Source organism: Eurosta solidaginis, chromosome 3 (genome assembly GCF_040869045.1).
Source record: "Eurosta solidaginis isolate ZX-2024a chromosome 3, ASM4086904v1, whole genome shotgun sequence".
Classification (NCBI taxonomy): domain Eukaryota; kingdom Metazoa; phylum Arthropoda; class Insecta; order Diptera; family Tephritidae; genus Eurosta; species Eurosta solidaginis.
In genome coordinates, this window is record NC_090321.1 from 45,762,389 (window position 1) to 45,778,645 (window position 16,257).

Here is a 16,257-nt window from a genome sequence, read left to right on the forward strand (position 1 = left end):
GGTCCACATTTATGGCGATATTTCGAAAAGGCGACCACCTATAGAACTAAGGCCCACTCCCTTTTAAAATACTCATTAACACCATTCGTTTGATGCCCATATTGTACAAACAAATTCTAGGGTCACCCCTGGTCCACCTTTATGGCGATATCTCGAAACGGCGTCCACCTATGGAACTAAGGATTACTCCCTTTTAAAATACTCATTAACACCTTTCTTTTGATACCCATATCGTACAAACAAATTCTAGGGTCACCCCTGGTCCACCTTTATGGCGATATCTCGAAACGGCGTCCACCTATGGAACTAAGGATTACTCCCTTTTAAAATACTCATTAATACCTTTAATTTGATATCCATATCGTACAAACGCATTCTAGAATCACCCCTGGTCCACCTTTATGACGATATCTCGAAACGGCGTCCACCTATAGAACTAAGGCCCACTCCCTTTTAAAATACTCATTAACACCTTTCGTTTGATGCCCATATTGTGCAAACGCATTCTAGAGTCACCCCTGGTCCATCTTTACGGCGATATCTCGAAAAGGCTTCCATCTATAGAACTTAGGTCCACGCCCTTTTAAAATACTCATTAATACCTTTCATTTGATACCCATATCGTACAAACGCATTCTAGGGTCAACCCTGATCCACCTTTATGGCTATATCCCTAAATGGCGTCCACCTATAGAACTATGGCCCACTCCCTCATAAAATACTCTTTAATGCCATTCATTTGATACGCATGTCATACAAACACATTCCAGGGTTTCCCTCGGTTCATTTTCCTACATGGTTATTTTCCCTTATGTTGTCACCATAGCTCTCAACTGAGTATGTAATGTTCGGTTACACCCGAACTTAACCTTCCTTACTTGTTAGTATATATGTTTATTTTTAAACGTTTTTGAATTTTTTTTTTATATTTTTCAAGTCGTAATTTTTAAGTGATTTGTTTACGAGTGTAGGAAGGCCATTTCAATATGCCATAAATGAGGAAATTTATAAAATTCTTCTGTCTCGGTTGATTTGCTTGTGTGATTTGCTGTGGAAAATGTTTACACTTGCTATTCGTGCGCGTGCAGTTGAAAAAATTCGTTTATAACAGAAACAATGTCACAGCTTTTGTTTTGATTAGCATTTTTTCTTTGTTTTACTAATTTAAACAACTTCGAGGGGTGTTTATATTAGACATGTGTGTATGTAGATATAGCGCTCTATAACGTTAATTGCATGTCTTGTTTCAGTTGTTATTTGTTTTTAATTGTTTTATCTTCTTCGTATTTTTCATTTATTTGCGTTAACGCTTAAAAATATTGTGGCGTGTGTGTGTTTAACTGTAATGAAATACTAATTTTTTTCACAGTTGAATTTTAGCCATATTTTTGTTAGTAATTATTATGTTTGTCAGTTTTTGTAATTTTGTTATTGATTTTTGTATTTTATTTTTGTTGTAAACATTGTTTATTTATATTTTATAAATATTGTTTACTCCTTGTTATTTGTAGAATAATAAACGAACAAATAAACACAATTTCTGAGATAATATTCGAGCCTTTAAAACTTCTTTACAAGCAACAAAGTAATCACACATGTACAAAACAGACAAACACACAACAGCAAATAAACACAAAACGATTAACGCACCAAAACAACAAACCCACAAAGAAGGTCAAACGGCTAAAATTACGGACCTTCACCTGCCTCAGTCAGCTACACAAATCGATCAGTAAAAACCACCCTCGATTCTGAATGAACACACAACACTTACATATGACTAAATATACACAAGCATCAATTTTGACAATACCTGCTCATGTACCTACGAACTATAAATACAGGACAAACTACAACAACAGATCAGAACGTAAATCGACACGGATATTTGTATGTTTGTATAGCAGAACGATCTCGGGAACGGCTGAACCGATTTAAATGAAATTTGGCACAGAGATAATGTATCACCTTCTAAGACTTGCCACTCAGAATATTTCACAAGGTTGCCACCTATTCGAGATTAAAAAAAAATTGCATTAGATATGCCGATATGGGTATCAAACGAAAGGTATTTCACTCCGCATTACAAGATGGACTTTTTTGAGTAGGGTTGCCATTTAGGGTTGGGGTAGTTAGGCGAAATAATACTCTACTTATTCATATTCTATTAAAGCTATAAAGGAGAACATTAAAGTTAAAAATCTTCGTAAAAAATCTTACACATGATTCGACTTAATTTTCTTAATTTCACACACGCTAATAAAATTGAGATGCAATGTCAAGGCGCCGTATTTTTGGCAAATATGAAATTAATAATTGCAATTTCTCACAGATTACTATTAGAAAGATTTCTCACCATAGCAAAAAGATATCTTACCATGGTAATTTGCTACCGTTGAACACTAGTTCAATTCAATTTGACGACATCTAACCATTTAACTACTTACCAACAGATGGCGCTTAGGAAGTAAGTTGACATTTAATTAAACTAACTGATAGTTGTCATTCGTGAAATTTACAATAATAAAATTGTGAGACTTTCATAGTGTATAACTAAAAAAATGTTTGGAATTAATAATTCTATTTTTAAGGAAATCAAATATTGGTACACTGAGGAAAGAAACAAAGGTAAAACTTACTATAACGAGGTTAATTCTACAATAAACAGCTATGATAGTCAACCAAAGCTGTAATTTGTTAAATTAACTATTATAGAAAAGTAAATTTTACGTTGAAAAGTAGTGTTGTAATTATAAGATTATTTCTTTTCAATTCAAAATAAATTAATGTTTATTTAAAAATTCACATTCTTTATTCAACTTGGAAATATAGTTGATTCAAACCTGACTTTGTTTTTGTTTCAACATTTATAACTGTCGTAATAACTATGTATATATACATACGTAAATAAGTAACTTTGACAACTATCCAGGCAGTGATATTTTTTCGTTAATTTTTTATAAAAATGTGGTACATACTTCAAAATTTGTATAAAACTAAAAGCAATTAAACACACAACCGTGTAATAAATAAAAAATCAAACATACTTATCTCTACAATAAATATTGCCGTTATTTATAGAATACAGGTGCAATGGTTTACTTAAAAATTTGGATATTTCGATAATATGAATTTCATAAATTTTACTGCCAACTTCGAATGATTGAAAATGCGTACAAAATTTTTTTAAAAGTATTGGGTAACATAATACGTATAAATTTTCGTTTTGATATAAAAAGTTATGTATTTTATGAAGTTTAAATACATCCCTTTGGGAAGCTAAATAAAAGTTTGTTTTATATTTCTTGTATCTGTAAACAATTTCGTCCAATATTAGACAATTGTTATAGTCAATATTTTCATTGTGAACAATTTTAGAAAAATAATCTGTCTTTGTTAAATTTATACATTTAACCAAATCATGTATATTCGATTTCGTTTTCCACACCGCTCTCATGGTCTAGTAAAAACTTTGTTTTCAGGAGATGGTCTAGTTTGAAGTGACGAAATTTTTTAGAGCATTGAAAACAGATAAACATATTGAAAGTTTAAGTATTTTTTAAAAAGTTTATTAGGGACACCACATTCAAAGTCTTGTAGTCGAAGTTGGTAGTTATGTCAAAAAAGTATTTCTGAATAAAAATCCAAACTAATTCACATCCCTCGGAATATGCCAATGAAAAAACTAGAAATATTTTAAAGCAAACATCCAAGCTCTCGAGGAATGTGGAAAATTTTTATAAAGTAGAATCAAAATATATGAAAAAGCTTTTTAGATCATTGGCAGATAAACTACAATTAAGAAAGCTTGTATTGTCAAATGGCATGAATAATATTTACGACCAATTTCGTAAATTTTTAGCTGATAGTCATTTATGGACTCAGTATGCAAAACAAAAATTTCCTGTGCGTCGATTATTGTGATCTCTTTTGCGCGTTTTCCCGAATTATTTGTAAACCTTGAAGATGTTGGTAATACCGATGTGAGCAATATTGAAAGTAAGTAATCCTGGGAATCTAACAAAAATTTCCATTAGATGGGTATTTAGCATATTTATGTACATATTATAATAAATTTACCTGTATTTGTCAACGATTTTTCCAAAGAAAATAACTGCTTACAATTGTCATTATTTATGTTTATTTCATAAAAGCGAACAATATTCCTTTCAAAGTGGTCCCACTTAGAGCGAAAATAGACTTGATTCAAAGGGTACAGAAAATCGAAATCAATTTCAATCTAAATAAAGTGAAAAATTTAAAACAAATGGAAACTTAGTATAAAATACATAAGTGTATGTTAAGAGACAAAGCTAAGTAGGTACTTAAATTTGGTTGAACCTGACAGATAGTCTATGTGAAGTTATGTCAAAAAGCTAAATCTTTAAATACCTACTAAACTTGATTATGCATATACACCAATATTCTTATATACTTACCAGCTCACGTGCCCGAGCATCGGCCAATTTTGGCCGGGCTTTTAAAAGGTCGACACTTGCCAAGCTCTTCATGTGTTGTTGCCTTGCTGCAAAAGTTTTAGCCCACTTATCCAAAACTTCGTTCCAATCTGCGTTCTCCTTGCTGAGCGACAACTTTAAAGTGCTGATAATAGAAGTATCGAGTTCTTCAGTGCATTGGTGCGTGTTGTTTTCTACATTGTGATGTATATTATTCTGCGAACCTTTTTTGGACTTGCGGCAGTTTAAGTATTTATAGATAGTTTTCCGGCCCGGGGAATATAGTAATATTCCTGAAAATTTTAATTAAAAAATTTGTTTAATCAAGAAGTAAAGAACATTATTTTGTTTACAATATTAATTTATTTCAAATTCTTATAAAACATAAAATCACATTTTTGCCTACTTCACTAGGGAAAACAGAGCAAATTTCGTTTAATAACGAATAAAAATCATTCGGTTTAAGAGAAATGTTTCCGTAGAATATTTCTTCGACTAAAACTTCAATTACTTCATTCCTGTTGATATTGTCAAGTCTACTGTTCTCTTTGTAGAAATTTAAAATTTTCTTTCCACGTGTGGTACTCGACAACAACGTAAATAAATCCTGACGAAAATAAAATAAAATATGATAATGTAAATTAAAATAAAAACAAGTAAGGAAGGTTAAGTTCGGGTGTAACCGAACATTACATACTCAGTTGAGAGCTATGGTGACAACATAAGGGAAAATAACCATGTAGGAAAATGAACCGAGGGAAACCCTGGAATGTGTTTGTATGACATGTGTATCAAATGGAAGGCATTAAAGAGTATTTTATGAGGGAGTGGGCCATAGTTCTATAGGTGGACGCCATTTAGGGATATAGCCATAAAGGTGGATCAGGGTTGACCCTAGAATGCGTTTGTACGATATGAGTATCAAATGAAAGGTATTAATGAGTATTTTAAAAGGGCGTGGACCTAAGTTCTATAGATGGAAGCCTTTTCGAGATATCGCCGTAAAGATGGACCAGGGGTGACTCTAGAATGCGTTTGCACAATATGGGCATCAAACGAAAGGTGTTAATGAGTATTTTAAAAGGGAGTGGGCCTTAGTTCTATAGGTGGACGCCGTTTCGAGATATCGTCATAAAGGTGGACCAGGGGTGATTCTAGAATGCGTTTGTACGATATGGATATCAAATTAAAGGTATTAATGAGTATTTTAAAAGGGAGTAATCCTTAGTTCCATAGGTGGACGCCGTTTCGAGATATCGCCATAAAGGTGGACCAGGGGTGACCCTAGAATTTGTTTGTACGATATGGGTATCAAAAGAAAGGTGTTAATGAGTATTTTAAAAGGGAGTAATCCTTAGTTCCATAGGTGGACGCCGTTTCGAGATATCGCCATAAAGGTGGACCAGGGGTGACCCTAGAATTTGTTTGTACAATATGGGCATCAAACGAATGGTGTTAATGAGTATTTTAAAAGGGAGTGGGCCTTAGTTCTACAGGTGGTCGCCTTTTCGAAATATCGCCATAAATGTGGACCAGGGGTGATTCTAGAATGCGTTTGTACGATATGGATATCAAATTAAAGGTATTAATGAGTATTTTAAAAGGGAGTAATCCTTAGTTCCATAGGTGGACGCCGTTTCGAGATATCGCCATAAAGGTGGACCAGGGGTGACCCTAGAATTTGTTTGTACGATATGGGTATCAAAAGAAAGGTGTTAATGAGTATTTTAAAAGGGTGTGGGGCTTAGTTCTATAGGTGGACGCCTTTTCGAGATATCGCCATAAAGGTGGACCAGGGGTGACTCTAGAATGAGTTTGTACGATTTGGGTATCAAATTAAAGGTATTAATGAGAGTTTTAAAAGGGAGTGGTGGTAGTTGTATATGTGAAGGCGTTTTCCAGATATCGTCCAAAATGTGGACTAGGGTGACCCAGAACATTATCGGTTGGATACCGCTAATTTATTTATATATGTAATACCTGGCAAGATTTTAATATAATTTATACTTAATATGGTAGGTGTCACAACCATTTTATAAAGTTTTTTCTAAAGTTATATTTCGCGTCAATAAAACAATCCAATTACCTTACCATGTTTCATCCCTTTTTTCGTATTTGGTATAGAATTATGGCATTTTTTTCATTTTTCGCAATTTCGATATCGAAAAAGTGGGCGTGGTCATAGTCGGATTTCGTTCATTTTTCATACCAAGGTAAAGTGGGTTCAGATAAGTACGTGAACTGAGTTTAGTAAAGATATATCGATTTTTGCTCAAGTTATCGTGTTAACGGCCATGCGGAAGGACAGACGGACGACTGTGTATAAAAACTGGGCGTGGCATCAACCGATTTCGCCCATTTTCACAGAAAACAGTTAGCGCCATAAAATCTATGCCCCTACCAAATTTTAAAATGATTGGTTAATTTTTGTTCGATTTATGGCATTAAAAGTATCCTAGACAAATTAAATGAAAAAGGGCGGAGCCACGCCCATTTTTAAATTTTCTTTTATTTTTGTATTTTGTTGCATCATATCATTACTGGAGTTGAATCTTGACATAATTTACTTATATACTGTAAAGATATTAAATTTTTTGTTAAAATTTTACTTTAAAAAAAATTTTTTTTAAAAGTGGGCGTGGTCCTTCTCCGATTTTGCTAATTTTTATTAAGCGTACATGCAGTAATAAGAGTAACGTTCCTGCCAAATTTCATCATGATATCTTCAACCACTGCCAAATTACAGCTTGCAAAAGTTTTAAATTACCTTCTTTAAAAAGTGGGCGGTGCCACGCCCATTGTCCAAAATTTTACTAATTTTATATTTTGCGTCATAAGTTCAACTCATCTACCAAGTTTCGTCGCTTTATCGGTCTTTTGTAATGAATTATCGCACTTTTTCGGTTTTTCGAAATTTTCGATATCGAAAAAGTGGGCGTGGTTAAGGTCCGATATCTTTCATTTTAAATAGCGATCTGAGATGAGTGCTCAGGAACCTACATACCAAATTTCATCAAGATACCTCAAAATTTACTCAAGTTATCGTGTTAACGGACGGACGGACGGACATGGCTCAATCAAATTTTTTTTCGATCCTGATTATTTTGATATATGGAAGTCTATATCTATCTCGATTCCTTTATATATGTACAACCAACCGTTATCCAATCAAACTTAATATACTCTGTGAGCTCTGCTCAACTGAGTATAACAAGTAAGGAAGGTTAAGTTCGGGTGTAGCCGAACATTACATACTCAGTTGAGAGCTATGGTGACAACATAAGGGAATGTAGGAAAATGAACCGAGGGAAACCCTGGAATGTGTTTGTATGACATGTGTATCAAATGAAAGGCATTAAAGAGTATTTTAGGGTTATAGCCATAAAGGTGGATCAGGGTTGACTCCAGAATGCGTTTGTACGATATGGGTATCAAATGAAAGGTGTTAATGAGTATTTTAAAAGGGAGTAATCCTTAGTTCCATAGGTGGACGCCGTTTCGAGATATCGCCATAAAGGTGGACCAGGGGTGACCCTAGAATTTGTTTGTACAATATGGGTATCAAAAGAAAGGTGTTAATGAGTATTTTAAAAGGGAGTAATCCTTAGTTCCATAGGTGGACGCCGTTTCGAGATATCGCCATAAATGTGGACCAGGGGTGACTCTAGAATGTGTTTGTACGATATGGGTATGAAATTAAAGGTATTAATGAGGGTTTTAAAAGGGAGTGGTGGTTGTTGTACAGGTAGACGCCTTTTCGGAATATCGTTATAAAAGTGGACCAGGGGTGACTCTAGAATGCGTTTGTACAATATGGTTATCAAACGAAAGGTGTTAATAAGTGTTTTAAAAGGGAGTGGGCCTTAGTTCTATAGGTGGACGCCTTTTCGGAATATCGTTATAAAAGTGGACCAGTGGTGACTCTAGAATGCGTTTGTACAATATGGGTATCAAATGAAAGGTGTTAATGAGTATTTTAAAAGGGCGTGGGCCTTAGTTCTATAGGTGGACGCCTTTTCGAAATATCGCCATAAAGGTGGACCAGGGGTGACTCTAGAATTTGTTTGTAAGATATGGGTATCAAATGAAAGGTGTTAATGAGTTTTTTAAAATTGCGTGGGCCTTAGTTCTATAGGTGGACGCCTTTTCGAAATATCGCCATAAAGGTGGACCAGAGGCGACTCTAAAATTTGTTTATACGATATGGTTATCAAACGAAAGGTGTTAATAAGTGTTTTAAAAGGGAGTGGGCCTTAGTTCTATAGGTGGACGCCTTTTCGGAATATCGTTATAAAAGTGGACCAGGGGTGACTCTAGAATGTGTTTGTACGATATGGGTATGAAATTAAAGGTATTAATGAGGGTTTTAAATGGGAGTGGTGGTTGTTTATAGGTGGTCGCCTTTTCGAGGTATCGCCATAAAGGTGGATCAGGGTTGACTCTAGAATGCGTGTGGACGCCGTTTCGAGATATCGCCATAAAGGTGGATCAGGGGTGACCCTAGAATTTGTTTGTACAATATTGGTATCAGAAGAAAGGTGTTAATTAGTATTTTAAAAGGGAGTAATCCTTAGTTTCATAGGTGGACGCCGTTTCGAGATATCGCCATAAAGGTGGGCCAGGAGTGACTCTAGAATTCGTTTGTGTAATATGGGTATCAAACGGAAGGAGTTAATGAGTATTTTAAAAGGGAGTGGGCCTTAGTTCTATAGGTGCACGCCTTTTCGAGGTATCGCAATAAAGGTGGACCAGGGGTGACTCTAGAATGTGTTTGTGTGATATGGGTATCAAACTAAAGGTATTAATGAGGGTTTTAAAAGGGAGTGGTGGTTGTTGTACAGGTAGACGCCTTTTCGGAATATCGTTATAAAAGTGGACCAGGGGTGACTCTAGAATTCGTTTGTACAATATGGTTATCAAACGAAAGGTGTTAATAAGTGTTTTAAAAGGGAGTGGGCCTTAGTTCTATAGTTGGACGCCTTTTCGGAATATCGTTATAAAAGTGGACCAGTGGTGACTCTAGAATGCGTTTGTACAATATGGGTATCAAATGAAAGGTGTTAATGAGTATTTTAAAAGGGCGTGGGCCTTAGTTCTATAGGTGGCCGCCATTTCGAAATATCGCCATAAAGGTGGACCAGGGGTGACTCTAGAATTTGTTTGTAAGATATGGGTATCAAATGAAAGGTGTTAATGAGTTTTTTAAAAGGGCGTGGGCCTTAGTTCTATAGGTGGACGCCTTTTCGAAATATCGCCATAAAGGTGGACAAGGGGCGACTCTAAAATTTGTTTATACGATATGGGTATCAAATGAAAGGTGTTAATGAGTATTTTAAAAGGGAGTGGGCCTTAGTTCTATAGGTGGATGCCTTTTCGAGATATCGCCATAAACGTGGACCAGGGGTGACTCTAGAATTTTTTTGTACGATATGGGTATCAAATGAAAGGTGTTAATGAGTATTTTAAAAAGGGGTGGGCATTAGTTCTATATGTGGACGCCTTTTCGAGATATCGCCATAAACGTGGACCCGGGGTGACTCTAGAATGTGGTTGTACGATATGGGTATCAAATTAAAGGTATTGAAGAGGTTTTTAAAAGAGAGTGTCCCTTAGTTGTATATGTGTAGGCGTTTTCGAGATATCGACCAAAATGTGGACCAGGGTGATCCAGAACATCATATGTCGGGTACCGCTAATTTATTTATATATGTAATACCACGAACAATATTCCTTTCAAAATTCCAAGGGCTTTTGATTTCGCCCTGCAAAACTTTTTCATTTTCTTCTACTTAATATGGTAGGTGCCACACCCATTTTTCCAAGTTTTTTTCTAAAGTTATATTTTGCGTCAATAGACCAATACAGTTACCATGTTTCATCCCTTTTTTCGTATTTGGTATATAATTATGGCATTTTTTTCATTGGTTATAGGCGGATTTCGCCATTGTTTACACCAATACAAAGTGAGTTCAGATAAGTACGCGGACTGAGTTTAGTAAAGATATATCGATTTTTGCTCAAGTTATCGTGTTAACGGCCGAGCGGAAGGACAGACGGTCGACTGTGTATAAAAACTGGGCGTGGCTTCTACCGATTTCGCCTTTTTTCTCAGAAAACAGTTACAGTCCTAGAGTCTAAGCCTCTACCAAATTTCACAAGGATAGGTAGATTTTTGTTCGACTTATGGCATTAAAAGTATCCTAGACAAATTAAATGAAAAAGGGCGGAGCCACGCCCATTTTGAAATTTTCTTTTATTTTTGTATTTTGTTGCACCACATTATTACTGGAGTTGAATGTTGACATAATTTACCTATATACTGTAAAGATATTAACTTTTCTTTTAAAATTTTAATTTAAAAAATAATTTTTAAAAAGTGGGCGTGGTCGTTCTCCGATTTTGCTAATTTTTATTAAGCAGACATACAGTAATAAGGGTAACGTTCCTGCCAAATTTCATCATGATATCTTCAACGACTGCCAAATTACAGCTTGCAAAACTTCTAAATTACCTTCTTTTAAAAGTGGGCGGTGCCACGCCCATTGTCCAAAATTTTACTAGTTTTCTATTCTGCGTCACAAGTTCAACTCACCTACCAAGTTTCATCGCTTAATCCGTATTTCGTAATGAATTATCGCACTTTTTGATTTTAAATGGCGATCTGAGATAAGTGCCCAGGAACCTACGTATCAAATTTCATCAAGATACCTCAAAATTTACTCAAGTTATCGTGTTAGCGGACAGACGGACGGACGGACGGACATGGCTCAATCGAATTTTTTTTCGATACTGATGATTTTGATATATGGAAGTCTATATCTATCTCGATTCCTTTATACCTGTACAACCAACCGTTATCTAATCAAAGTTAATATACTCTGTGAGCTCTGCTCAACTGAGTATAAAAATAGGTAGATTCTTTGTGTGAAGATGCAAAGTTTCAGGTTTTTTTTGGTCTGCTTGTAAAAACTATTACTACGAATCATGTATTTCATGATGAAATTTGATGAATTTTGAAGCTTCTACCCGTAAAAAAGAGTCAAAAATTACAGTTTATATGGGGTATATAATATATATAACATCCAATCTCTATGATTTTTTTAGACAACAATATATGCTATATACGTAAGCATTCGTTGAAATTTGAAGCCTCTAGCTCTTAAAATAAGGCAGTAATTACGAAAAGTTTCTTATCTGAGCAATCGGTTGTGGGGGATATATACTATATATACGACCGATCTCATCAATTTTTTCAGACGATAATATGTGCAATATACGAAAGTATATGGTGAAGTTTGAAGCTTCAATCTGTTAAATTGAGGAAGATATGACAAAAATACTCTTTTTCTGAAAAATCGGTTGTAGCGAGGATATATGCTATAGTGGCCCGATCCGGCCGATTCGGACAAATGTCTAATCGGACACCCAAATACACCCGCTCACCAAATTTTATCAAGATATCTCAAAAATTGAGGGACTAGTTTGCATACAACCAGACAGACGGACATGGCTAAATCAACTCAGCCCTTCATCCTGCTTATTTCGGTATACTTGATGGTGGGTCTATCTATTTTCCTTTAAGGACTTACAATTTTCGGTTTCGTGACGACATTAATATACCAATTCATATTCATGAAAAGTATAATAACACTACTGCACCAATTTGCTAGATGTCACTTTATTCGAAAAATTGTATTTTAATGCAGTTTTACAACTGAATTCAAAAGACATCAATCCCAAAAAAAAAATTGAATTTTTAATTTTTACATGCTGTGGGCAATGATGTGTAAGTGTGGTAAGTCGTCAGTAGTTAAAAAGAACATGTCAATCTGAATTACTAGTCATATCTTTGTGCGCGCATTTTATTTATTTATTTAATTCATTCAATCTAAAAGTACATGCTTTGTTGTTGTATTAACGATGAATACACTCCTCGAAGGCTTTAGGGAGTGTTACCGATGTTGATGGTCCTTTGCCGGATATAGATCCGGTACATTCCGGTAACAAAGCACCATATAGGGACCGATTTATATCACCACATTAAACCTTCTAGGCCACCCCGCCCTCGCCAGAGCCTCGGCTGTCAATGAAACAGGATTCGCCACGGGTAGGTGAGGTTGAAGATTGGGTCGGAGAAGCTATATATTGCGCTCGCAACCTCTTGAGAGTGTTGCGCAACACAACCCCTTGAAATTGGATTCACCCAATTGAGACATGCCTTTACTTACTTACTTAATTGGCGCTTAACCATCTAAACGGTTATGGCCGTCCAACAAGGCGCGCCAGTCGCTCCTTCGCTCCGCCAACCGGCGCCAATTGGTCACACCAAGGGAGTTTAAATCGTTTTCCACCTGGTCCTTCCAACGGAGTTGGGGCCGCCCTCTACTTCTGCTTCCATAGGCGGAGATATGCCTTTGGTGTTTGATAAATGCTTTGCTCTGACCATAATCTACTTCCATTCTTACATGTCGATAACTACATGCTTTCTTACAGACTAGTTAAAAATAGAAAACAATTCAAGCTTATACTTATATAAGCTGTTATTAAAATTAAAAACCCTACTGGACCGATTTGCTAGAAGTATAGTCCTTATAGGTTCATTCATAGCATAATTCGTTTTATGAGTTATTTCGATAAATAATATATTATGTAGAAGATCACGCAGTGGAATATATGGAATGAACAAATTAGATAAATCAGAGCAATTCGTGCTAAAGTTTATTACATTATAGGCAAGCATGAGTGAGATAAAAGTTGTTCTGTCATGCAGAGCCTGAATACCAAGCTTTTTGTGCCTATTGGTATATGATGGGAGGACGTCTGGCCAGTGAAGCATACGTAAAACAATTTTTGTAAAAATTTTTTGAACTTTCTCAGTTTTATAGGAGTTAGATTCATAGAAATAATGACATATTATTGAGCAATATTCAAGACCATTTCTGACCAAGGATATATAAAGTGCCTTCAACGTCATTGGGTCCTTAAAATGACTGGTGTTACGTCTACTGAACCCAACCATTGCAACAAATTTTGAAACAACGAAGTCAATGTGACTAGAAAAAGAGAGTTTGGAGTCAAAAATTCACCCAAGTCTTTACTCTCTTGACAAAGATCTAGTATTTAGTTTGTAGATAAAGACAACTGCCACAGTCTTTTTGGAATAAAACAACACAGCGTTTGTTTGAATTTAAAAATAAATTATTGTCTGCGCACCATCCGGCAAAAGAGTCCAGATCAGAACCGCTAAAATAGTTTGGCAAATAAATAATATTTTTTGTGAAATATGTATATAGTTTTAGTGTTATATTTTAACCATTAAAGGTGAGGAGTGATGGGGAAACTTATTGACTAAAAAGTGCTAAGTCAGGAGAAAAAATTTGCTTTGAGAGCGGAAATTGTGCTAAGTCATAAAATAGCTGCTGGGTTAACATACATGATTTTTTATTTCTTTTTTTCAAAGCTTCTACGCTCCAAAGTATTGCAACTAAGGTAGCCTCATTCACAGTTTTGAAAAAGAGGTCATTTCAAAAATTTTTAATTTTTTTCGTCTCCTGAAAAATTCGTAAAAGTTGACTTAGCACATTTTCACATTAAGGTAACGTTATGCTATTGCGTACATCGAAACACTTAAATAAATAAAGTAACTAGATACTAGCGACAATAACAAAGTATGTTGTGTGTCGCACCACGTGTTATATAAAATACTAAAGAGCTACGAAAATTCATTTAATAATAAGTCCCTAAAATTAAAGCTAAACTTGGCCAGAGACTCGAAGTTAAATCCACTGGCAATCACCTTGGCCATATCTAAAGTTCATTCACCAAAATAAAGGGAAGGAATGTTGTTATATATCGGACATGTACCAATAAAGTGAAAAACGTCTTCTGGCTACTGCAAGTTTCATAATGTGCAAAGTGTAGACGATATGGTTTTATAGATTCTTGCGCTTAGATTCAGCAAACCTCCCCGTGCCCGGAGAATGGTGGAGCATGCTACCATAACACCACGGCGGCCGCCTCGATGAATTATAACTTGTGTAAATTTTTGGCTGAAAGTGCCCGCTAAAATTAAAATTTTATTTATGAAAACTTTTGCATTTTATTTATTAAGCGTTGATAACTTCCCATAAAAATTTTCTGATATAGGAGCCTAATGAGCATATTTAATTAATAACTATAATGGAAAGTTTTAATTAGTTAAACAACAGATACATATTGACGAATATACCAGCGAAATGAAATGAACGTTGCTTTGACAAACCATTTTGTAATATTTTCAAAGGAAAATTTCCTAGTAATTGTTGTTTTTTTATACATATATGTATATATATATTTGCACATTTAAATTGTGTTATCAAATTGATGTGTGTATAATGACTGTATTTTTAATGAAGTTTTATCTGTTTCCAAACTGCTAATACTTTCTATTGTATTCTGCCAAAAAACCAAAGTTGGGAGAAGTGCACGAAATTCGGAGCAACAACACTGTTCGAACTTAAATGGGCTGACATAATCAAAATCTTTCATTAAGTGTTAATAAGGCGTTAATTTTTTGTGGATTTAAACGTCTATTCATCTTTCAGATATTCGTAAAACTAGCCTAAAACCGCATCCCACTCCGCACGATATGCCAAGATATGATCTTGAAAAAATAACTAGATCTTCCAGAAAATAAGCTTTAAATAGTATCAACAAATCACGAAATACTCGGAGCCGCGGAGATAAATACACGGTAATAAATAGAAGGTAGGATATTGTGGAGTTCTTAAAAAAGGATGATCCGATACTCACCTGAAGTACATTTTAATAGTTCTGAAAACAACGACCAGATCCGGCGATAGTTAACAAATATTCGGTGCCAGTTTTTCCGATATGATTCCTTAACATTTCAAGATTCACTTTCAAAAACCAATCTTGGAACTATATGGAGTTAGTTCCCAAAAAGTCTCGACGATATTATTACGAACACAATCCATAAACGAATCCGAAACAGCCACAAGAAGATCTCGAACCCAGTCTTTAAACGGTCCCGAAATAGACCTAGAAACATTTTAAATAGTCCCGAAAATTTTCCTCCAATAATCCCGAAAGAGCCCTCTAATAGTCTCAAAGTATCTAATCTATAAACAGTTCTGAAGTGATTGCGTGCACTATCCCGAAATAATCGTGAGGTATTCTAAAAGTAGTCCCGAAAAGATTCCATACACGCTTTCGTACTGGCCCAAATATTTCCGGTTTTATCTTGAAAAATATCCCAAACTATCTTGATATAATCTCGGGAGTACGTTTTGAACATATGCAAGCTCATAGTAAGCACCCATTATTGTCAAGACTAGTTTTGCGATAAAAATTAATAGAAATGGGAGTAAAGAGAAACATTTACCATATTTATTGCCTATCAGTCAACAAATGCACTCTTCCATCTACCACTTTTTATGAAAAAAATCAGTCGTTGTAAGCCTATGGGAGGGGTTTGAACCCCCAAAACATTTTGCATTATTGAATATTGGAGTTATTTATTCAACAGTTTAGTGATTCGAACGTTAGCAGAATGTTGCAAATAAGAGGAATTTCCATAAATTCCTTACAATTGGTGTCTGAAGAGGAATTGTTGAATAAATTCCGAAGATTGCGAATATAACTTGGACATGGCAAAGTTGAGTGAATTGAGGATCCAGCAACTGAAGAAGGAGTTGGAGAGCCGTGGATTGAATACAACCGGAAATAAACTCGAACTTCAGGCACGACTACGAGACGCTATGGAGTCGGGCGCAATTAATGTGGATGATGATGTTTTTCA

The 16,257-nt window shown here is 35.2% G+C and overlaps 1 protein-coding gene across 1 annotated transcript in view; it reads right to left on the reverse strand.

The window, feature by feature from the left end:
• Nucleotides 1-3,186: 3,186 nt before the first annotated feature.
• Nucleotides 3,187-16,257, reverse strand: part of LOC137243628 (uncharacterized) — a 154,685-nt gene continuing 141,614 nt past the window's right edge. The window contains exons 2-4 of the mRNA XM_067771517.1: nt 4,440-4,750; nt 4,081-4,240; nt 3,187-4,017 (exon numbers count right to left, since the gene is read on the reverse strand). Coding sequence (XP_067627618.1) covers nt 3,773-4,017; nt 4,081-4,240; nt 4,440-4,511 — 477 coding nt within the window. The 5' untranslated portion in view covers nt 4,512-4,750 and the 3' untranslated portion in view covers nt 3,187-3,772. The remainder of the gene's footprint in view (nt 4,018-4,080; nt 4,241-4,439; nt 4,751-16,257) is intronic.